The sequence below is a fragment of the Callorhinchus milii genome, unplaced genomic scaffold (genome assembly GCF_018977255.1).
Source record: "Callorhinchus milii isolate IMCB2004 unplaced genomic scaffold, IMCB_Cmil_1.0 Scaffold18, whole genome shotgun sequence".
NCBI classification, from domain to species: Eukaryota; Metazoa; Chordata; class Chondrichthyes; order Chimaeriformes; family Callorhinchidae; genus Callorhinchus; species Callorhinchus milii.
Window position 1 is genome coordinate 11,415,436 of NW_024704759.1, and position 26,441 is coordinate 11,441,876.

The following is a 26,441-nucleotide window of genomic DNA, read 5'->3' on the forward strand; positions in this document are numbered from 1 at the left end:
TTGATGAAACATCAGCCAGGATCAGAGGAAAAGATTTGCTGTTACAGTAGGATGACAGAGGTTGCTTTAAGGAGTAACTACACTTTCTGAAACACTTTCCTGATTAGTTCAAAATGATTTGTTGCCTTTTAAATTAATAGAAATAAATAACAGGTGGCGTTCAAAAGCATGCACAAGCTCTCAAAGAAGCAGTCATGTTAATTGTATAGGTTTTATGCTGTTTTACTCTGCGCTTATATCTATTTTGGAAATACACGTAAATTGCATTGCATTGGAAGTCGATCACATTAAAAATGAAGAGCAAATTATCTGTTCCCCGCCCGTGAAGCCGAAATATAACTTTTATTTTGAAGGTCTCTGCATTGGAGGCTGCTATCTTGTGCGAGGAAGATACCTTTTTAAATTTTTTTAAAATTGTGAATGATGTCATGTTTGGAAACATCATCAGCAGTGAGGAGCTTATTATAATACAGGAATAACAAGTCCTCAGGGGACTGGCACTCCTAGATCTTTTACTTCCTAGCAGTTTTCCTCATCTTATTTCTGCCTGCTCTAATATTCTCTGGGGTGGCTGTTTCCATAGCAAGGAGCCAGGTTGTCTGTGGTCCAGGATTCTTATGATGCACTGGCACTAAAATAATTGCCTCTGATAATTATTTTGTGCTGCATGAGATAATTATACCGCGGTTTTTCCACTCTTCCTGTGGCGATATCAGCCACTTGATGAAATAGGTTTTTTAATGACAACAAAATACGATGCGTCTAAACCGAAAACAAGGAAAGCGACCTAACCGCACACTGTAACCTCAAATTCCCGTCCCTCAGATGAACACGATAGGTAAATGGTTTTAAATACTATACAGTGATCCTACTAGAAGGTGTCAGGAGGTTTGGTATTATCCATTCCCTTCCCTTAAAGCTTCTTTTACAGTTTAGAATATTTGCATTTTGTTTGCAATTAATGAGTGAATTGCTGCCCATTTCTCATCTTGGCATAAAATGATTAGTTTCGTTTTAAAATAACAGGAATTCGTAGTGAATTCACAGAAATGAACATGCAGGAAAAAAGCCAATGTACATATCATGGATTTTATTGTTTGTAATCACATCTTGCACACACAACAATCTTAAACTGACATTAAAATGCAAGTGATGGAACACAATATGACTGGTTTGGATGATCATGTTCTAATAACGTTTAACTGTGTGAGATGGGAGAGATTTGTCAAAGATCCTCCCAAAAGTCTGAAGGATTAAAATACAAACACATCGATGAACAGCAAGATCTAGTCAAGTGGTTAAAAACATGCCACGCTCAGGTACAGTTAGTAGATGAAAGTATCTACCACCATTTATGCTCTTACTGTGACTCCAGTTTCAAGTCCGATAGGCAAATATACAAACTGTCAGAGTTCAACGTGAAATGGCACATAATAAAATGAGATGATGGCAAAGAACAGGATTACAGATTAATTTCGTGATCTATCCTGCCAAACACAATCCTTTGAAATAAAACTAGATATTTACAAAAGAAGCCTCAAAGTTATAACCACATCAAGCAAAACACTCCATACAGTTTTATATTTGGCAAACCATTTTCTACTCAGCACAGCTACAGCAGTAATAAGACAAAATTCAGCTTTATAATTCTGGGCATTTTTCATACAAACACTGTTAACCTTTTGAGTTTTACAGGTAAACATTTTTTTACCAAAAAACTGCTTACTTAAATTGAAGTTTTTTTCTTCTTCCAGTGAGCACAAGATGCATAAAGATTTTATTCAATCTAACCACTGTATTATATACAGTACGACCAATGACACTTTCTATTTATGATAAAACCTGTTTCATTTATTAAGAAATTCAATCCATAACATTTAGCGCCAAAATAGTTCGCTCGATTAAGGATCAAATACTTTTCATACTGTCCAACGATGAAGACAGTATAGGCAATAAGAGGCCTTAGTTAAGATGTGACTTTTACACAGATTAATTCTTTGGCAGTTACTTAAAATGGCTTTATTTCTGTTAGGTTGATAATATAATAAAAAGACATAGTGTGCATAGAACAATAGAACAATTTAAAGTAAATACTTAAACCTATGTGAACATTTTGTTCAATGAGTTGATCTGTGATTAATAGCATACTATTTATTTGGGTGAATCAATATTTACATCAAACAGAATAAATTATTCTGCACATGGTTGTGAGATCCATTGACTTGCTGAGACATAGATGAAGAAATTGCCGTACTTTAAATATTGAGACTGAAGGGATCTAATATGATTTGGGGACAATCCCTCCAAAATGACAGAAAATGACAGAAATCATCAAATGTGATAGGAAAAAAAAACACACAATGATTGGATTGTAAAAAGAGCCCCCAAATGTAATTATTTGTTTTTTTAAGAGTGTTTTCCAATGATAGGTTGAATTTTTTAATAAATATGTCTTTATGCTGCATACGTATTAGAATACATTGACAGATTATAAATTGCTTGATGTTAGTAATAATTAATACTCCGAATGCTCGGAATGTCATTAGATCACTGATATTCTGCTGACTTTTGCCTTCTTACAATTTGCTGTGTTGCACGTGAAATAAGAACCAACAATCTGATGCAAAAAAAAGCTTGACCTATTATATGGAAGTATTGTACTCAGAAACAAAAAAGTTGTAGCTTGATAGCTAGGTTATTAGTGGGATTAATTTCCTTCCAAGGTGTTCTTTTTGAAGTGATGGTCTTAAAGGGTTGGAGAGACCTTTTTAGCCAGACAGCTCCTCTCGTAGTTCCTTGTTCCTGCGGACCTTGGCTGCATGTAATTCCTGTTAGGGAAAGTACATCAATTATACAAGACTACAGAAGACTGCAGCGCTGGCCTCAAGCACGTAACCCTTTTGTTAACCCCAGGTTTGTACAAACCTGGAACTTGGGAAATTGCTGCAAGCACCAATCTTGCTGTCTGGCCAAAACACCGTACTTCTGTTATGCATTCACACTCTACAGTTTGTGTTGTTACAGTAATAAAATCTAGGAAAACCCCATTATTATTCTCTATTATTATTACCGTTATGTTTTCCCTTTTGCATGCTGCTCCCCACCCTGCATCGTCTTCTAGCAAAAGGGGATCGTGTTGAGGCAGGTGTAATGTTGCCTTTAATGACCCGCTGATATTACCATGGATCCCTTCCCGCTTGGCCCACAAACTTATCTTTTATCTCGGCTTTCAAGAGATTGCAACTGATTGCGAACTGCCGAAGGTTCAAATGTAATTGGGAAAACAAGGTGGCTTCATCTCACTTCCATTATCCCACCTTTGGTGAAAGAAAGGAAGCCAATGTATGAAGACACAATGATTGCATCCATTGAATCAACAAAGATCCAAACCCGGTGTTTTTCCTATTGTAGTTTGTGGGCAACACTACCACCCAAGAGAGGCTATCTCTCTGCCTCTATAAATACCCGTAATAAACAGCGATGTTAATAGTAAACAACAATTTATTGGCTCGCTCACAAACACAGCTGAGAAGAAATGGAATCACATACTAAGAAGGGCTGCGGTTTAGTACTCACCTTCTCACGGAGACGTTCCTTGACAGCAGCTATGTGAGCATTGCGATTTTCCTTACAAGTTTCCATCTTCTGGTTTAGCTTCCTCTCGGTGATTCTGCTGAAGTCGCAGTTATCCACAATCGCCCGGTGCAGAACTATACGCCGATGATGTTGCTTTTCTGCAAGTTGCTGCAAAAGCTGAGCCTCTTGGGACTGCAAATCCACAGAATGATAAGCCTTTACTGCAGTCAAATGCACTTAACCAGGCTGTTCAGATATAGTACTCTTATAAAATATTGGTTCAGCAAAGGAGCTTCATGGTCTATTGTGACTATAATTGAACTGATATATTATTAATATTGAAGTTATATGTTTTCACAGCTTATAACACGTGAATGATATTACTTATAATAATAATAATAATAATAATAATCCTTGCATTTGATATAGCGCTTTTCACGTCGGGAGGACGTCCCAAAGCGCTTCACAGAATATACTGTAAAGTGAGTTGACTGTATATTTGTGGGCGAACGCGGCAGCCAATTGCGCACAGCAATGTCCACAAACAGTCATAGATTGAAAATGACCAATTTATTATTGTTTTTGGTTTTGGAGGGATTATTATTAGGCGTGTGGAGTAAGGAAACTTGCCCAAGGTTTCGCCCTGCCTGGAATTGAACTCAGGTCTCTTGCTTGCAAAGCGAGTGCTCTAACCACTGAGCTACAGGACTCCAACAGACCACAACTGGGCATGTTCCAATTTAATAAATTGTTTGAATTATAGTAATATTATTATTAATAATAAGAAGAATTTATGATCAGTGGGAAGTAAATTGGAGCAGAGAAGGATGCAGAGATTTTAACATTATATTGGTTGACTGGAGTTTGCATTATTGGTGTGGCCTCTTGTTAGTGTTTGCATTCCGATCATTGTACACTAGGTGGAAAATAACAAGGTAGGTATACGTGAAAAATCAATAAATATCTCTGGAATAAATAAAGTTTCAATTAAAGAAACGTCTGGTTTACCTTTCTCCTGTCCTCAGCAGCTTCCAGCTGATTCTGGAGTTCCTCCAAAGACAATTCCTTCTTCTTTGGTGAGAGAGGTTGGTCATGTGTTAAATCAGTAGATGGAGGCTTCAGCACCACTTCAAAGGCCTGACCGGAAGTTCGCTTGTTGATCGGTTTCACTTCCATATCTGAAGAAGCAACAAATAAGAACATAAGAATAATAAGAATGCAGTGAGTGTTCAAGCAAGTTTGCAATAGGAAACTGATCGGGAAGACTCAAACGAGAGCCAATTCTTCTCACTTTGTTCCAGAATATAAAAGGCAGGATTATTCATTGTAGTTATTTATTGTGGTAAATGAGACTTTTTTTTTATAATGACTTCAACAAAATCATTTTGTTCTGCTTTTTCCATAGCCTCAAAAGAGTTGAATCTTTTTAGGCATTATCTAATCTACCAACAGAGTTCGATATGGAAGAGGGGTGATATATCCAAAGGCTAATTATTACGTTGCTTTCTTTTCAATTTTTACTGGTTAAAAATGCATGTCCTGTTTTGCATATTAAATCCTATTTATAATAATAGAATAATTATTATTGCATTTGATATAGCGTCCTATCACATCTCGAAGCGCTTCTAGGGCAGGACCGGCTTTGGGTTCAGTGACCTGGAGGGGTGTGTACTTGGGAGAGACTAACAGTTCTTGTTACAATACTAGCCAGGGGATAAGAAGTGCATTTATTACCATTCACTACAGTGGTACTGATCATCACTTCAAATCCAGGTCAAACTACATTTAATAAGGAGCAGTGATTTGAGTAATGGCATCTCCAAGAGAGAGATGCAGTGTTGAATGTACATAGTAATCTTTTTGTTATTTTATATACAATTTATTACAGTGTACGACTGGCAAATGTAGTTACGTGCTACAATGCAGCATTGCTTTCATTGAATTTGATAAAATGAAATTCATTCAGCTAAGATATATTTTCTAAACTTAATGGCCACCCCACATCCTTCTGACAGCATTTCTGACATAGATCTCATGCACATTAGGCTATTTAGAAACTGCACTTATTCATTTAGTACATAACACAAATATTTAACCAGTAAAGGGAATTTGACATGAACAATTGCATAACTATTTCACTCTGTATAACCATAAATACACAACAGATTTAGTAATGTATCAGATTACTATGTTATTTTATTATTCCTTATCATATTTACAGATAGACAGATATGAAAGCGTAACTCACCACCAAAGTTGTACTTTGTGTTGGGATGTGGTTGTGTGTAGAAGCATGAGCAGATCAGGGAGAGCATCGAAAGCTCCTTCATCTTTTCCTTGTAGGCTAAATGAAAAAAGCGAACACATAAATAAAATTGCGCTCATTCAAAAGGCTCCAGCGTAAAAGAAATTATAGCAAAAGACCTTTGCATAGATTTAAGATGATAGAAACTTAAGAGGGAAAGAGGAGCAAAGGGACCTAGTGAGGAATAAACAGAAGGGAAGTAATATTACATTTATATGAGACCCTGGTTACACCACCTTTGGAGTGCTGTGCACAGTACTGGGGAGCAAGGAAGGATATTATAGGAAGGATATTGTAGCCTTGGAGAGAGCGTAGCAAAGATTTACAAACATGAGAAAACTGAGAAAATTAAGAGGGGACCTGATAGAGGTGTTTAAGATTATAAAAGGATTCGATTAGGTGGATGATGAAAGTCTGTTTCTAATTGTTGACAAGTCCAAAATGAGCGGGCATAAATCTAAGGTAGCTGGTAGAAGACTTAATCGAAAGTTAAGGAGGAACACCTTCACCCTGAGGGTAGTGAAAATGTGGAATTCACTGCTGGAGCTGTGGTAGAAGCAAAAAACATTAATGTATTTAAGAGAAAATGTGAGGCACATATGAGGGAGAAGGGAATAGTGAAGTATAGGAGAGGGGAATAGGAGGGATGGGGTCCATGTGGAGAATAAAAAATTGGCACGGATTATTTGGGCTGAATGGACTGTTTCTGTCCCATAGGACTCTGTGTAATGCTGTGTAAAATCTACACTGGATTTGCACCCACTAGTCCAAAATTGGAACATGATAGCAATAACAAATTGCATTTGTAGAGCGCCTTTCACGTCGGGAGGACATCCCAAGCCGCAGGACAGTCAGGGAAAGAAAAAAGGAAATATATCGAAGTATTCAAGAAAGTAACTGTCACTGAAAATGGGCTTTTTTCAGAGATTGTATAGAAGATAAGACATGACTGGGAGCATGTTACAAAGCTCTAATGCACTGGAGGCGTTTGAGTGATCATATTAACCGCAAGATTAAAGCTGGATCAGGTATTGAGTAATCCCAACCCCCAAGAGACAATTACACCATTAAACAAACTCAGTCATCTTTTATTTTCTGTTTATATAATGTCTACAGTTTATTTTTTGGTCTTTTTCTTGCTAGAGCCGTGCGATCTGAATTGGTATTGCCATTTAAATTGGCATTTTGTTATCTATGGTTTTGCGCTGTAACACTGGAAGACGTTTACTTCAAATGGAAATGAAAGATTTGACAGCAGGACAGCACTTTACTGAAAAACGATACTCCTGCAGGAGCTACATATATTATGACAGAAGTTGTACTAGCATTTACGAACATCAATAAAAAAAATTGATTTGAACCAGCAAGACATGGACTGTTAATATTCTATTGTCACATAGTCAACCACATTACCCCACATCTACTAAATGAGGGAGAAAGGAATTCCTTTTTTTAATATATCGGGAATTAACAATAGTAAATCAATCTGTTGAAAAATTATGAATCTGCTCCTGTTATTGCAATGCTCGTTCTACCCATTCCAGGATAATTACATGGAAATATGTAGCTACTGAAGCATTAGAGTGCTATCTGCTGGGACTCCCTGTGCAATTTACTGTTGCAGCCTCAATGACAACTCCTTTACGCCAATAAGAACCCAACAAGGAAGTGCCGTGGTGCCTGAGTGTCTGGAATTATGTCTTGGCAGATGTGCTGGTAGCATTAATGATTTATTTAATGAACCCTCCCCCACTTTATGCTATTTTTCTGCGGTGTTGTTTTCCTGGTTTCTGGCAATGCACGGTCAGTTCTGTGCAATCAAACGGCAGTCAATAAAATCGCCTTAATGTCCAGCCTCCAGTTTTAAATGGGCACCATTGTCACTCAACAGTCCTTTTGTGAACCTGGCTCAGTTGGCGGCACTTTTGTCTCAGAATTCAAGCCCCACATCTGAATTCACAGTCCAGATGTAGCCCTGCACCATAAACTGTGACACAACTATGTAAACTATGTACTGTACCCTGGAGAAAAAGAGTCAGATATTTTCTCCTGCCAATGGAACCCCCCCTTGTGGTCTTGTTCAAGACTGTGGAAACTCATTTCAATAATGCACTGAAAGTGAAATGCATCCTCTTCTGCCAAGTTTTTGGCCACCGAGATTGCTTTCTATTTCCTCTCAAGTGCTCACATTGCTAATACCTGTAATGCCATATCAATTATAAATGTGGAATGTATAGACGTGGGATGACTTTGCATGATTAAATATGGTTGGTATTGCAATGCAATGTTAAAAGTCTGCCGATTGCAAAGTAAGGTCACCTTAAGTCCCATATTAACTTACATCCGGCAGACCATAGGGGGTCTTTACACCAGTAGCTATATTCCTATATTTATGTGAAACTCTTAGTTCTGTGGTTAGGTTTGGAGACTCTGGTGTAACAGCTAGTATTATTCTGGCTACATGTAAAATACAGAGTATTGAACCACCTAGCCATATATACATAGTTTTAATAAATTGCAATATTTTTCCCTGAAATGGCATCAATATTGAGAGGAGGAGTTAATTCTCATTTCAGCTATTGAACAACCTGGACGTATTGTTGATTAACTGGTTATTAGCAATCTACCAGAAGGCAAAAGGTTGTGGACAGAATGCTAATTCGATGATTTAGCGTCAAAGGACCTTTCCCAGAGACAGCACATGCTATTGTTGGCAGAGGATTGACGGTGACCTACTGAGCAAATCGGCTACAAATCAATAGATTTTAAATATATATGTACATTGATTGAACACTGGGACTCTGAATCCATCTTGTCTCTCTTCAGTTTATGGGCCAGGCAACGTTTCATTGAAATATGTTTTGCAAAAGAACATTTTACTTTCTGTGTCTCGAATTCGATTCAAGGATGTTTTTCACCGCACGTGTTCAGCAAAATGGATAGGTGTTCTGTTTAAGGCTGTATATTTTGTATAATAACCACACAACGATATGTAAAAATGCTGCATAGCAGCTCGTCAACGAGAGATCTTTCCAGCAGGATTCTGTTGCGTAACATTGCTGTTGCAGTCCCTGCAAAGCTTTTAGTCTGCATCAGTACCTTCAAAGCCCTTACTATCTAAATCACAATAAAGACAAAACTTGTATTGGTTCTGCAACACCAAGACTACAAAGATATAATAAAAAAAACTTCAAGGCAGCATAAAATAGCTTTTAAATTTGTCTGATATTTTAGGTTTTCTGCTTGCAATCTGAATTGAGCTGTAATGATTTTGTTTTTTTGTTTAAAAAAATCAGCATTATACTTTTAATGAATTAATAATCACATTTCTCCAATTCACATTGAATTTTGTTTGGGATTATTAATCTTATTGGAATTTGGATGCATACAAATCCTCTCTCTGTAACTTTAATGCATTCCTTTATTTTTGTGACCCAAGTTAACAAGAGTATTCAAAGCATTTTCAGCACGCATGCTGTAGATATATCCTCTGTCCTTTAAGCTAATGCTGAATACACAATACTAAAATGCATAATTAATGCAGTGTTATGAACAAAAGAGCATAATTCCTTTAACCAAAATTTCAATTGGATTATTTTTTCTACCTGCTAAACCAGACCATTCTGAAATGATGACAAACAGCTGTATAATTGGAAAGAAATGATAGATATTTAAAATTAATATTTTAATGGGAATAATTGTGACCCAACATTAATTTCTCTATTCCAAGTTGTAGAATTGTATCTGGCAGAGAAGACATTATCGTGAGATTGTAGGTGTCAATAGGAACCATCAATATTGGTTCTCTGGTTCTCTACTCAATCGATGCTGCTTACAGAATACAAGGAAAGTCATCCCCTCCCTAGTCAATCCTTTTCTCTTCCTGAAGAAATTGGCAAAACATAGTTTTGGGACATCTTTAGCCCAAACCTCATGTGAATCATAGATCTTAACTCAGAAATTCCAATCAGAACCTAATGGTTCTGGTGCTGCAGGTAATAGTAAGAATCCTTGCACTTGATATAGCGCCTTATCACATCTTCGAGACATCCCAAGGTACAGTCCACTTTAGTCACTGCATAATGTTCAGTAACTTTAGTTCTTAGACAATGGTATCCCTGAACTGAGAAAAGAAGTTGGCAGATATTCATTTGATCGTACTCTCTACATATCTGCGGACGACACTTTTAGATTTATAGATTTATAGAAAAAAAACATAGAAATATACAAACCAACAAAAGTGCAGAGACAAATTAAATCACAACACAGGTTCAAATGTTACTGCACTACCAAACATGTTGTTACTGAAGTGACTAGCTAAATGGAAGATTCCACTCACATTTTTCCTGGTGGATACTTTAGGACCAACCTGAGACCTTGTCTAATGGTTTCCTTTCAATAATCTGAAACATCTGCTGAGTGTAATACTTGACATTATGGCACAAACTGCAGTTTTGGACTACTTAAATTCTTTATTCATTTTAGTACAATGTTATTCAATAAACAAAGTCAGATTTATTGACATCCTTAGTGAATGCTTCTGCTGTATTTCTAATAAATATGTAAGAGTGTTGCAATGAATGCTTTTTTTTGTTTGTGTACAAGGTTAGGCTATCAACCCTTTGTTATTGGTTATTCTTCAAACAGTAAGTGAACTATTGTTTCAAATGGCACAGTGTAATCCGTAGCACGCTCTTCCTGCTGCTACTTTCAAAGATTGGTTCATGGATAAAAGAGCAATCTTGAATTAAAGCCAAGATTTAATGAGAAAGTGCCAGCTATTGGCCACTTTGCTTACAATATTTTTTTAAGCAGATGTTTTAGCAGGTGTAAAATCTGTAAACATTCACATTTGAAATCGATACACTGCAGATTACTCTTATGATGCACAAATTCTGTGAATACAAGTGTTTCATATCATGTGTCTGCTGGAAAGGGATACATGGCATCTGGAATGTAGATTCCAAATATTAACAAGCAGAAAACTATTTAATTCTATGCACAACATGGTTTGCCTGCCTTTCATTTATCCTTCTTTTAGTGTAAAATTGACTGTGAAAATACTGCGTCCCTTTGCTTTGCCCTCAAGATTTGACTGAAGTCCAGACTTCATTAAATTTGATACGATTCTCAATGACATTGCCAAGGAAAAGCAGAATGTGGGGGCTGGAACAATCTGGTTGTTGCTGGCGTTTTCTGAGATCATTTTGCATTTCCTAACCAAAATGTTGTGCTTAATATGACTAATCCTTTCACTGCAGTCTACTCCTTAGAGGTGCAGACATTCTAATTACCTTGTAATTAGTCATCGAGGCAAACATACGACAGATGTGGGTAGCATTTTAAAAACAATTGAATTAAACCAAAACCATTTAATATGTTTGTTTCTAATCATAGGGCAGTACATAATATGCAACAATACATAACCCTAACTGGTTCCGTGTGTGTTTCCTGATACCAAATTTCATTAAATACGCTTACTTTTCCATTCCTAAAGAGTTTAGATGCAGTTTTACAGTTGCTGGATGGCCTTTACCCAGCCTCGGTGACCATCCTTTGTGTTAGATCGGATGCCAGTGTCAGCAGGGTTTTTGACTGTAGCCAACATGAGCAGGAGCATCAGCTAATTATTTCCTGCTCTACCCTGTGTGTGCTGAGACCAAGCGTAGAACCCCAACTCCCATCTCAGACGGCATCAGCTAATGACAATAATTTACGTTTGGTCCCGCAAATAATTGTCTGCCAAATTCTACACTTGCATTGCCAAATCCCAAGAACTGGAATAGGTCATTCAGCCTGTGGAGTCTATTCCACCAATGCCTTAATCATAACAGATCTTTTACTACCATATTCCTTGTCTATTAAACCTTATCTCCTTTTTAAATGTATAAATCAGTCTCTCATACAGTCAATGATAGAAATCCAGAAATAGTCGTCTTTTTGTTTTCCTTCATTTGTTCATTCCTTTTTTCCCTCCTCTGCTCCAAATTAGCCACTGCATTTATCATACCCTTCATCAGCATAGAGTTAGCGGCCATTCCATGAACAACATCAACAAGCGATTTGTTGGCCTACCAGGAGCCATGGTTAGAAGACATGGCAAGGAGTCCGCCACAGTTTCATTTTCTTTCCAACTCCCCAACTTGTCTGTTATTGGTAATCACAACCTCGAAAGAAACTAGCATTATAAATATTCGTAAAATCTAGGATTGCTATTTGGGTGCTAATTAATTGACAAATGCAACATTCTATAAGTGTTACTAAATCTGTTCAGTGATGCAAACACTTTACCTAACCTCACACATTTTAAGCAATGTACAAACGTGAGTCATGGAGAAGGATTGTTCTCTAACCTTCTAAGGAGCACTTTAATTTTCTGGGTGCTGTATCTATTCCAGCAGCTCAACTGGAGTTGAAAGTGTTTGTCTCCTGGTGGGTTAGGTCTCACTAAAGGGAATTATGATCCAGCGTCTCTACACTAAGGTGAACACTGTGAATTCATGTTTCTATAGAAATAAATAAAAATAAAAATTATACTGTGACAAAGGAAGTAAAATAACAATCCAATTACTAATGCCAAAGTGAATAGAATAACCTTGTATTTCAAAAACCATTATTCTAAACTCAGTGATTATGTGTTGTTGTCTATACAGTATTTTATTATTACTAATAATAATAATCAATAATAATAGTAATCCTGCATTTGTTCTAATGCTATGATTGCCAATGGGAATCTTCATGATTGTTAAACTGCAATGAAGTTGTAAGCACAGCATCACAGGGTTTTTAACACTGAACCTATTTTATATTTTATGCAGTTAGTATTTTCCAGGAAATCACAATAGTTTAAATGATGTATATTTCATTTTAATTGTCATTCTCAGTATGTACTGCAATGAAGAACTTACCAGCATTGCAATATTTATGGCTGGAAATAGAATAAGGCTTCCTAGACATTTCAATGCAATCGCCTGACAAGCGAGTGATAAAAATGTTCAGTTGTCTTGCCATTCTGGCTGTACATGTACTCGATACCAACATAATGAAATAATAATCCTTGCATTTGATATAGCATTTTATCAAGTCCTTGCATTTTGCATTTGATACAGTGCCATACCATGTCGTCGAAACGTCTCAAAGCGCAGCACAGCCATGGAGTGAGTGACCAATTTTATTTGGGGGAATTGTTGGCCAGGACACTGGGAGAGAGAAATTCCCATCTCTTTTAGAATAATGCCAAGGGATCTTTAGCATTCACCTGAACAGGTAGCCAGGACGTCGGTTTGACGCCATCGTAATGTCTCACAGCACTTCCCAAGATTTACTGCTAAGTGTTGTGACTTTGTGTTTCTTTGTGGTCAATTTGCGCACAGCAATGTCCTGCAAACAGCCATAAAGTGAGTGCCAATTTTATCTGGAGATTGATAACAGGTTGAATGGTTTAGAATTAGATCATCATATTGTAACAAAGAAAAATCTCAGACTCGTTGTATTTTGGTTAGGACTCAGGCTGTTTGAAATGGGTTTCCATACATTCAAAAAAACACAGGCCTTTATTAAATGAATGATAAAGGCACACTCTTAAGATGGCTTCATGAGATCAATTTGATTCACATCAGTGTAGATACAGTTCACTCAACGTTTACTCAAAAATAGCATTCATCATGCTTTAATTCACCCACCCAACAACCAACAACAAATTACATTTGTATATCCCCTTTCACGTCGGGAGGATGTCCCATGAACTTTTAAGCCACCATTTTAATAATATAAGAATCATGGATCAGGGAGATGCAAAGCTGGAGAAATACAAAATAATTAAGTGATTATTTTCGGGTAAGCCAACTTGTGCGCATAACACACTGTTGAATATGCCAACTCCCATTCAAAGCTTACACTTGAATAATAGCCACTTGAGGGAAGTAGCAGAGAGTTGATGCCTGCCAGATCCAATCCTGAAACCTTCTGATCTTGTAGACCCTAGTGCTACAGAATCTTTGCACGTTAAGCCATCATGAATGTTAATAGAAATGTTATCGAGTTTGCTTATTTCACCCAGCTTTCCCCGTAAAAGGACTTTTGATCTCGCATTGATTTTCAATGACTGCTAACTCTCTGTGGGTGGACTTTCCAATTACGCTTTTGTTAATTTTACAAGAGACATCTCTCTATCTATTCCCCCGTCTGGCTTAGTTAATTAATTTTAAACAATCCCCCAATCACAAGCAGAGTGAAAAAACACATAACTGCTGTCTGTGATTAAGGATTCATGGACATGTCTGGTTGTCTCTGTATGTCATGCGCAGAAAATTACCGTTTTTTTTTGTTAAAATGGGGTTATCAATGTAAATCAATCTGGGGCTTTCATCTATCTGCAATGACACAAATCTTCGTCCAGAAATAATCAGTATTTATTTCAGAACTGAATAAAACACAATGGATTCCCGTTCACGCCAATTTCAGTTTGCAAGACAAAATGGTGTCAGAACAGTATTGGAAACTCGGTCCATTATTTCCTTGCATTTTACAATATAACATAGTTTCCAATAAAAATTACCGGTCACACTGACTATTACACGCTTGTCATGGATTTTTAAAAGGTGTGATCAAAACTCACATTGATATCTTCGTGTTTATTTTTGCACTAAATAGGCTTGCGTATCTGAAGACAATGTGGACACCTTTGTAACTAGTTCTAGGTCACATACTCTTGTTCTTTCTAATGAAACTCAAAGGTCTTGTTTGTCAATAAATCAATAGGTGACCACATTGTTGCTGTCAGTGGTATCATCACAAGTAGCGGGTGGAATAATTGCCGTTTTTTTCCACAATACACAACCTTCAGAACAAGTATCTCCTATAATAATAATAATCCTGGCTTTTGATATAGCACCTTTCACCTCAGGAAGGTGTCTCAAAGTGCTTTGGAGGATTTTCTGTGGAGTGTAGAGATTGCATATTTGTGGGACAATGAGATACCCAATTTGCACACAGCAATGTCCCCAAAAAGGTGATGAAGTGAATGCCCAATTTTATCTGGTGGATTGTTGGCTAGGTTATTGGGAGAAACTCCCTTTTCTTTTTGAAAAGTTCCTTGGGATCTTTAACATGAACAGCCAGATAGATGGTTTAACTGCAAAGCCTCCAATAATTTAGTGGAGCTTCTCTGATTTAAAGTTGAATAACAATAATAATAATCCTTGCATTTGACATAGCGCCTTATCATGTCTTCGAGACATCTAAAAGTGCTTCACAGATTATACTGTAAAGTGAATCGACTATATTTTGTGGGCGAAACACGGCGGCAAATTGCAAATTTTAGTGAATAGTATCAAACAACATGGCTTCCTCCATTTTGTCCTATTAAAATGTGACGCAGAATTTTGGAGCTTTGTCATCCGTGCAGGAATAAATATTTGATATCTTCTAGAAAGCAAAATGCGCTGCGCAGAAATAATCTGATAGCATCTACTCAATTTTGCCAAGATGCAGACTTGGCAAGAGTACTGTTGCTATCTGGTACGAACCTGAATTAAATTAATAATCTAGGAAGGTGTCTTAAAAAGCCGGTCAATCATAGCTAGTTATTGTTTCTTTAAAAAAGATGTTGATAGATATTCATATGAGAATGGAATGCACTAATCACATTAGGGTATCCTGCACATTGTCCATACAGCACACAGAGCAACAGAACTCTTGAGAATGAGAGAAAAATGTATCCCTGAACATTATGTTGAACAGAGCAAATGAGTGAATGGCAGTATCTCAGGTTATGAGGAAATACAACGAATATATAATTTCAGTGTCATTCAGGGTTTCAGAAAACTTGATCAATGTAATGTAAAAATACCGGGAGGTTTCTATTCTACCTCCATTTGAGATTCAAACACAAATGAGTCCTTTCTTCAACTAAAAACCTTCATTTATCCTTCAGACTTTAATTAGAAACGAATGCGTGAATGTCACTTCTAAGTGTATTATTGGTGTGAACTCGCAGGAAAATTAGAGGTTTTTCTTCTGCATAGATACATTATTTTATCTCCTTAAATCATGCTCTCACAAGTTGAGAGTATTCTGTCTGTGTTTATTGTATTATTTGCAAATGTTATCATCTTCCAGTAATATTAATCCTTGATTGTTATAAGGCTCTACATTAATCAATATAGCGCCTTATCACATCGATCAGGCACTTCACAGAATATATTGATAAGTGGATTGAGTGCATATTCTGTGGGAAAAACAAAGCTTTTAACTCATCTGATACCATTCTTCGTGCGTCAGCCTGGGCAGTGAAACTTGCCAAATGTTTAGGACATCACAGACAACCCATCATCTTTTTCTCAGAAGCCAGCTATGAATGTGTGGCTGCCCATCAGAGATGAATAAGAATTAAAAGTGGGTAACCCTGACAGATTGGTCTCCTTAGCCCTGGTTAGGGAGGTAAAACTCAACCAGGGCTCCTTTTCTGATTGCTGTTCAGTGACCTTTAGTTGGAAAGTGTGAACATCAGGATCAGACTCAACTGTGATGATACTTCTACATGTATGTAGCTTGCCATCGCTCACTGTCAAGCTCCTGACAAATATTTTTGAAGTATACACAGTGAAGTTGTGTTGTATACAATGGTTAAGACAAATTATCATAAATATTGATTCTAATTAGACCTATAGTTATTTAGCAAGACTGGATATACTCCACAATGTTTTTACATTTGATTTTTTTTATAACCGATTTTTTTTTGCTGTGTATTTATACAGGTTATTTGGCAAAATGAAGACATTACTGTAATTTTCAAAGTAACAGCTGGAATTCATGGTTATATAATACCATGGCTCACTTTAGGGATCACTGCTCTACTTAGCACTGACAGAGAAGCTTTATATAGGAGCAGAATGACTGAACTCTAAGCCCTGTTATAGATCCATGCAGCCATTGACCAGGTTCCCAGCTCTCACTCCATCTGTTACAGCAATATAGCTTTTACAATTGGCACAATTAGTGAGCTCAACCTTCTCGTCTTGGGAGGAGGGGAATTGAATCATATGACAACAGCGCAGTTACCAGAACAGCTCCCGAGGACATTGCTTCTGTGGGGAAATTTTAAAATATATATTCTCACGTTGAATTCTAACGAGTATTATTTGCATTGCACCAACAGAATGGAATAAATGATATAATCCATTGTCAATTATATATGGAAGAACTGGTTCATAGTTATAGCGATTGATTGTCAATAATTGGATAAGAATTAAAAGCTTCCACCTGCCATATCCCACTGCAAATTGGATATCTTCTGGATTTGGTCCATGTAATAATAAAAACAAAATACACAGTCAATCCACTTCACAGTAAATCCAGTGAAGTGCTTTGAGACGTCTCAATAACATGATAAGGTGCTGTATCAAATGTCCGTATTATTATTATTATTATAAATTGGAAAGTTTAATATGTAGAATATGTGGTGTCAATGGTGTACACATGGCACAACTATGTGATACACAATGATTCAGGATACGAGTTTGATACACTGTGTTTATTGCCATCACTATGTTTAATATTTTGATAAGGCAAAGGAAAACACCTGGAGATAGCCGTTTAGTTTCATCTAAATATAGCATAATAACATGGAAGTACAGTATTTACTAACATGGCAATTCACAGTTTGTAATCTTCACAATTTTGTAGCCATTAGCTATGAAATATAAAAAAGAGTTTATTAATGGGAATTTGTTCTATTTTTAGTGTGTCTTTCCGGGACATAGCAGCACAACCGTTAAAGTGATCATAAGTTTGTTTGATGTCCTACATCCCTCAGGTGATGATGGCCACAAATCTTGCCAGGAATATCTCGTTAAAGGGTCTTCCTATTTGTAGATTAATTATTTTAACGTTCTTGTTAAAATTATTCATCTTATTATTGTCTGACAGTGAATCTGTTGAAAAGGAAAACTGGAAGCCATTTTAATGTGGCGGATTCAGATATGTGTATATCAGTATATCAATGCTTTGTCCATTAAACAATTTTGAAAATCTGCCATTCTTTTTCAATTTGTGCTGTGTACAGGTTTCCATGGGTCAGTTACAACAGCTGGCTGGGCCATTAACTTCCTGGTGTAAATTTGCTCTCAGCAGGTAATGAAAATGCTGTTGTATAATCCATTAACTGTCGTCTCATTCTGCCTTGCATCTTCCCTGCTGTTCTTTCGCATTGTTTTCGACTTATCAATATAATTTTCTGCTCTCTGTGAATCAACCGTTCAACAAAAGTGATCATTCTCCAATAAGCACATGATTATTCTAATTACTTGTAGCGTGTAAATCTTTTCTATAGTGCACATTCAAAGGGAAATCTGCTAAAAATAACACTACATAGTTGTTAACAGGAAACAATTTGCTATAAAAAACTAACATTATTACATAAGCCAACAAAAGCCTTTCTAATATCTTTTCCCAATTTTTTTTGTTTCCACCTTTACCCAGAAATTCTAGCAATGAATACGTTATTTCCTTTCTGTTCATAGATTGAAACTAAAACACTGGCAAAGTTGTCTTATTATTATCTTCCTTACAATCCACCACCAAATAAATGGTTGAAATTCGAGAGGATATTGAACATCGCTTTGTGACCTTTGTAACACAATACCACTGGAAGGCCAGAATAATCTGTGGTAATGGATATCAGCACAATTTTATGTAGGTATTATGCAATGTCATACCTTAACCTTGCAATGTTTATGAACAATTTGTCTCGTATCACTTCGGCAGAACATTGATTTCTTGATACCACTGCTCAACGCTGAACTGTGTCCCTATGTAAACCGCAAAATAATTGTTGTCCGCTTCTACTTAAGGAGTGATCGTTATAGGCTGAATGACCTTTTCCCATTTCATGCATTGTGATATAGTTATAGGGCACGTAGACTACTCAGGTGACAGAGATGTCAGAGTGTCTCCTAACGCTGGAACAAATTGGGAGATAAAGAACTCTTATTTGGTTCAAAATTTAAATTTTTAAAAAAAATTGTTTCAATGCAAAGTTCGGAACAATGCAAAGATTGCAATCAAATTTTGCCCTCTTTTTTGAACTCAAATCCTTTTTATTTTAATTACACCACAAACAGAGGCATTGGGATCTTGTGATGAAAATTGCAGAATCACTTTTATAACCATTAAATAAGCACATTCTACCCTGGCAAAAAAAATAGCATTAAAGTTCATAGAGGGCAATAATTATCCATTAAGTTACCAACGATAACTGACTGTCCAAATTACGCAAGGTCCATTTCTTACTTTGTAGAAATGCAGGCTGTTGTATGTTTTTGATGCACACAGACAGTACTTTAATCGACACATGTACAGAATAATAGAGAACTTTATATATCCCTGCAATAAAGGCAACCAATAAGAAACACACAACTTGGAATATATATAAGTTGATTTATTTGCCATGTTAAATTTTCTTTAAAAAAACACACTCTTGCTTATTCATCCGTCAGTGCATGTGGATGACATTGTATTTTTTGCATCCTTTGGCCTTTTCGACATCCGATGTTATTCATCCGTTTCACATCACAAACTGCTGTACCACTTAACAAATGCAGTCGCTTCACCCTAATACAGTGACATTTGCTCACTGTTGACTGCTAAACTCGAAGAGGATAAAAAAAGAAGTTGTATATGTTACATAGCATTCCCTATCACTGTCACCCATCTTTCCCTTAATGTGCCAAACACAAGTACTATATTTTATTTTCATTTCATCTGTGAAACAGCATTACCTCTCAAATCAGTACCCTTCACTTGTCTTCAATGCTTCCCATCATAAAACCCAGTTCAGCTCATAGAGATGTCAACAACACAGACATAAAGATGCTATGGGAAATATAACATTTATTTGGTCCAAATTCAATCTGAATACCACAACACTGCATTTAGATTGAAGCCTTGAAGAGCCATCGCTCCAAGGCTTTCCAACCACAAGGCTCAATTCATATTTGATGCCTTTGTGGCCACGAGGATATTTCTGCTGAATTAATACCAGTGGTGCTGTAAATTTAGCATGAAAATTCCAATATATTGAAGAGCAACTCTGCCTCCGGCAAGATCCAATAAAGTAAGATAACTGAATGCTGGACTGATGCTCCATCAGTCCCATTATAATACGTGAAACTGACAAGCACCCCAGAAGTAATGCATACTGAATCAATCTACTGTATCTATTTACTGGCACAAGTCTATGACTTCGCCAGAAGCTCAAAACACGGTGGTCCTAATTTTAAGATCATTGCCTTAGAATTTAACGTTGTGCTGAATTTCGGTAAAATCTTAAATTCAATCTTAATTTGGTAGCTGGTTTACCACAATTCTTTTAAAGATTTGCAAAAAAAAACGGCTTCCGAACCGAGACTGAATTTACGCGATTCTGCACAATCTTATCGTTTAAGTCTTGAAAACAGTCTAAAGGCTAAGACAGTGAACAGTGTTAGGTTTCAGGCCAGTAGATACAAGGCACATATACAGTGCCTGCCTATATGTATGCAGTGGCACCACTCACAAACAGCCGCTCTAGCCAACATGGAGTGAGGAGTGAGACGAGGTTGTTTAATGTGCTTTTAAAAAACGCTTTGGGCTAATTCGAGAACAATAGACAAAACAGTGAGACGATGCCATGATCCTGGCACCTCTATATAGCAGTGTGTGATTTCTTTCTCCCAGTGAAACAAAACCACAACATTCCACAGTGAGCGTCACTTTAAAAGGACAATGTTTTATGAGTCCCGTATGCTGTTGCTCTTCAAGAGAAGGAGAATCCATGTTACAATGGAGAGACTAATGTAAAAGATTAATAGTGAGGCAACAGTAGCTCATGCAGCAGCACAGAAAAGGGGAGCGAAATCAGACACAATGATGGAGAGTCTATTCATCTTTTATTTCTCCTGCTTGGAGCATTGACACGAGATGAGAATTTACAATAATTACAATGTACAATGTACCAAAAAGCCAAAAGCCAACCTAAACATCCTGAAGATTTCCTGAAGAATCATCCTGAAGAACATTATCAGGTATTTTTGACATGATAAATGAGATGAAGCTATTTCCACTGGTAGGGAAGTCAGTGACTAGAGGACATAAATATAAAACAGTCATAAGAGCTTAGGACATTTTTTTCCTACAGAGAGTCATTGGGATATAGAATGCCCTACCAAGTAAGATGGTAGAGGCAGAGTCCAACGTGGGTTTCAAGAGGGTAAGTAGACAGGTATATGCTTGAAAGATAAAGGCTTGAAAGGGGTATAGGGATAGCCTGGGACAATGGAATTGCTCAAGAAACCCGGTGCAGACTTGATGGGTGTGAGTGGCCTCTTTCTACACTGAAAATTTCTATGACGTTCAGAAAGATTACTATCAGTTACGTGCAAATTCAGGGTGCCTAATATTTGAGATGGTCTGAAAACGGGCCAACAACATAACAATTAATGATCATGACCTCTTTAACAAATCACATACTTTTGGTGTACACATGTCTACAATGTGCCTCTGAATTTCTCAAGCATTTGTCCAGTCCATCTGTGTGTTCTTCTATGCACAAGTCCTTTTCTTTTCCCCTTGATAAATTTGCATGTTAGGTGGATAATAACAGTGATGATGGAAACAACTAAAACAAGGACAGCAGTCTCCGAAATGTAATCCCGGCGGTTTGTTAAGATCACAAAAAGACTTAGAGAAATTGAACACCGTTGGTCAAATCACAGATTTCCTTCGACAGCGAGGAAACATCAATCTCCCATCCACATTTGGTACAATTCATTTTGGTGCTCATCACTTAAAGTCAATTTCAAAGAGCAATATCTAAGGTTTTTTTTTACCATTACTAACCCAGCAGGCCAGTAGACTCATGTATACAGGGAGCTTGTGATTTCAAATGCTAAACCCAAGCAACAGCTTTAAAGGAAAAGATATTGCTCTTGCCATTAGAGGTAGAGTTGACTTTGGAGATGTGGGCTTAGAATGAGATTTTCCCATCGAAAGCAAAAATAGTGAAGGTTTCACACAGTTAGTGACAAGCAGAATATCTCACCCATCGCAGATTTTAAAATCAAGTCAACCTTTAGAAGGATCTGACAGCACTATTTCTGAAATCCAGGCTAAGAAGATTGGCAGCTAACTAAATGCCACAAGGGTGGCACCTTAAAAAGCTGAGCTTGTTTGATAATAATAATAATAATTCTTGCACTTGATATAGCGCCTTATCACGTAGTCGAGGAGCCTCAAAGTGCTTCACAGAATATACTGTAAAGTGGCTATATATATTTTGTGGGCAAAATGTATACACTAATCCAGTAGTACAATGTGAAGTCCAATAAACCTGAGTTTATTTTTTATTGGCGTCAATCCCATGCTCTTTATGGAGGCAAAATCTGTAACATTTCATCACAGATTCAACGTGACAATGATTGTTTTCGAAATCCGACAAGAAATGATATTGTGCTTTGAAAGCACCCTTAAAGGGTGGCAATATTTGAGCAGGTAGAATGCTCGTGGAACCTTTGATTATTCCAAGTTAAATTCTTCCAATAATGCAGCGTTCATTTTATGAGCAAAAGAGGACATTTGGAGATAAATGGTTAATCTGGATCAATGCTATTTCTCATAAAGAGAAACGCATGACACTTCCAAGCATGGATTAGAGCTATTAATAATACACATCAAGTATTGCATAATGTCTAAGCAAAGCCAACAACAAATGATTTGATCAAATTATTTGTTGACAATGAAGTGATATTGTAATTCCAATGTTTATCCACGTTAAAATCTCAAACCCGAATCATACATTTTTTGCCAGATTCTCATCTATTTCATCTTGTACACTGTATTTAGTTAATGCTAATTGTGCACTGCCCTCACTTAATGTAAATGCCGACACAACTGGTAATTTGTACGCTTCGAGTTCTGCTGTCCTGCAGGATGTCAAATAGAATATCTTTAAAGAATCCATCACTGGTAGGGAGGGCAGCTGATCCACTGCCATTCAAAGGCTAATATTACATCTGTGCTGGAAGGCTCGAACATCTGCTAAAAAGGCAATTACATTTGCTGGCATACGGAAAGCTTTCACGATATAGCATTGCTGCCAACGCAGACTGAAATACCAGACAACAATGCCGAAGAAGATTCAGGTTCTGAGGTTTAATATTTGTCACAGTGGGTTAGGTCCTGACCTGCATGCGGATGCCAAATCAATATTTTTGATTGAAATGCAAATGTGCATTTTGGAAAATAAGAATGACTATACAGTAAATTTGAAACAACGTCAGCTACAGAGTCAATTAAATCAAAATGCTGGCACAAGGTACTCTCTATGAACACAGTATTGTCCAGTTGAAATTTTCCAAAGAAATAATTTTAATATAAAATACTATAAGCTACAGGAAATATTCCCTTTAGCCCTTTGAGTAGTGAATGATCTTTACAGTTTTTACAATAAGCATTTTTTTTTCTTTTGTTACTCTTTGTGGATCTGCAGTGCCGAATATAATAGAGCAAAATGAGAGTAATGTACAGTATAAAATGCAAAAGACCTTAACCCTAGAGCATCCCATGTGAGAAACTGAATCAATATATTCCAAGCTTTCAAAATAAATAGAGCAAAATCCCCAACGCAAAGCAACGCCCTTCAACCCAAGTGGCAAAAAGCATTTTGTCAGCTCTTAAATAACATAAAAATAAATGAGTGGCATATTGCAGATTGTTTTAAACAGGAAATTGCCACACCATGCAGCAAGGCTGGTTGAAAAATTTAAATCGGAAAGCTAATACTGTAATATAACGTAACTGAATATAATACGACGATGCAAAAGAACAAATGGGAAACGAGTAAAACAAAACAAGATTCTTTGACGATTTGGTTGCTTGGACCCCCTTTGTGTTTTGCACCATGGACTGCAGTCGAAGTGATTTGACACTTAAAAGAGACCCAACCTCAGCTTGGTTGCTGCAGGTTTTAGAGCAGTGCGACATGGCCTGCAAGTCAGGCCAGACACTGCAGATACTGCAAAGCTTCTTTGTCATTAATGAGAGAATATTAACTGTTTGTTGAGTTTTTTCTTCCCCACTCCAACACCACCTATACCTTATGTTACAAATGCATTTCCATTTCCATGTCATTAACTCAAATCAAATCAAATGCTTCCTGTAACAGTCTCGCAATCTGTTATCATTTTCATGCATCTTGGATTCTAGAAACTAGATTACTGATCAATCTAAAATGAATAATTGATGACTTACATTTATACATATAATATATTAAGCAGTCTGCATTAAATATAGTCACGTTTTCATTCCCTTTGTCTGTTTACTATTGCATTATATATTTCAATAGATACTGTACCGAGAACTAACTTTTACAAATATTTAATAATTCATTTTTGTTTTATTGCTCGCTTTGCATTAGTTCTACTTGCTGCCCATTCTATTTTATTGCACCTACAGGATGTTACATCAATATTCTTCAGCTCAATGACTTTCAGTCGAATCACATTGGGATTGGTCCATCAAATAACCATTCAAATAATTGTTAATCATAATACATTTTGGTTGTACTCGATAATCTGTTTGCCCCATAGTTTACTGTTATGTGTTCAAAGATAAAAGGATTTTCACTAATTTCACATAATTCGACCTTAAGTTTGGCTGTGTGCAACCTTATGTAAGCTATCATTTTCATGAAGTGTTTCTGACCAAAGAACCACATCTAAAGTTATTATATAAAATCTGAATTATGTGATGTGTGATATGTGATTCACACACAATATTGTGTTGTTTTGCAAACGCTATACACATTGTATCTATGAATGTAATTTGATATTCTGCAGAGTCAGGCTGTAGGTTCTTTTGCAGAGATCTTTATTATTCCTCAAGGTACTTCCTTTGTATTGTACTGATCAACAATATATGGATTACGCTTTGTCATATTTCAGTAGCTATTCTCTTAAAGTGCCTTCTGTGTCTTTTATGATGCTGTCGGATTTGTCATTACCTGCCCAGTGACCTCTTTAGTGGGAGACCACAATCCGAAATTGCTGCGAATATTCTTTCAAAATTCGCCCAAGATAAAATGATTTGACACTGCTTGAACCTAAGTATGCCCTTGCTGCAGTAATGGGTCTATTGCAACTGCAGCTTATTAACCGGTACTAATTTCTACTGCACTGGGAGAGGCTATCATTACAGAGGAATAAAGGATTGTCTGTCCCCTTAGCAACACTGCTAAGAATCACTTTTGTTTCGATATTCCTCAAAATGCAGTTTGCTTTCCACGCACGTTTTTGTTTTATTTGTACCATGAAGAATCAAAGTCATAAAGCCTCAGCTACTCGTGAAACTACAGAATAACTGTCTTTTGTCTGAACATTTTCCACCAGCTATTAATTCTTAATAACATGAATCAATAAAGCTTGCTAAAATGATTGTGGGAATTAGCTCCCATGGTACATAATCTCAGCAAAACATAATATATATATATATCTATACTAGATTCCTTCGAACATTTAAATCAAACATTTGTTTAAATGTAATTGACATGCCCCATGTTTGATGGTGCTCAAAAAAAAATTGGAACAGGAGAACTGTCGTACTGCACATCTCAAATGAGACATCATTCCATCTGGTAAATATCCTTTCTTTGAAAAAATAAAGGTCTGCTGATTGCTGGGTTTTTTTTTCTCTCTCTCTCTCTCTCTCTCTCTCTCGTTTAAACATTTCACTGACCCAATTTCGGTGACATTGCATGGCCTATTTCCATCACAAATGAATATCTACTTAGGCTTCTGTCTCCCACTGTGCTCGCTGTCAATACTATTTCAGATCAATTTATTCTTTAAAAAAAAAGTGATTTCTGCCCACAAGCTGCTCAGGCTGCACAAGGCAGGTGGCATCTTTGTAATTCACAGCCCATCCTAGAAAGAAACATCCCATATGATTACTGGGTGGAACCTTCTGCATTAAGCCATATTTGTCTCTCAAATGCTTTGCAGAATACCGACAAAATTGCTGATGCTTTCCTCTTACCTTCACATTATTTCTTTGATTTGAACAGTTTTACCATGAGACACTAATATGCTTTTTTTTGGTGTTCATTCTGATTTCAAAATTGCAACATTTTCGCCCTGGGATCAATAGCCACGGTTTACTGCATTAACATCCTTGAAGCAATCAGCAAAAGTAATGTTCTGTGACTATAATCTATACAGCACTCATATCCTATTATTAAAGCTAATTAATAATTATTATATGGGTCTTCGCTGCGAGGCTGTGGTGCAAGCGATGGATTCCACTTAGCAAATGGGAGAAAAAAAGCTGCAGTCACAATGCATTTTGCCCATTTCCAAAAAAAAGAGATTTTTTTTTAATGGAAAAAAAAAATGGATAGGGAGAGCCACTACGATTTAAAATAAATAAAATGAAATGTCTTTACGTACCGGCTACGGTGCTGGACATGGTGGCAGAGGATGTGGAGCCTCAGAGAGAGCAGGTCCGATATGATTCTGTGCTGCAGTGCTGT

The 26,441-nt window shown here is 36.8% G+C and overlaps 1 protein-coding gene across 1 annotated transcript; it reads right to left on the minus strand.

The window, feature by feature from the left end:
• Positions 1 to 1,073: 1,073 nt before the first annotated feature.
• On the minus strand, positions 1,074 to 26,441 carry LOC103190753 (stathmin-3). Its single transcript, XM_007911642.2, has 5 exons — positions 26,359 to 26,441; positions 5,825 to 5,920; positions 4,585 to 4,754; positions 3,577 to 3,768; positions 1,074 to 2,828 (listed from the first exon to the last, which is right to left on the minus strand). Exons 1-5 carry the CDS (start codon positions 26,375 to 26,377, stop codon positions 2,769 to 2,771), a joined length of 537 nt encoding a protein of 178 aa, XP_007909833.1. The 5' UTR covers positions 26,378 to 26,441; the 3' UTR covers positions 1,074 to 2,768.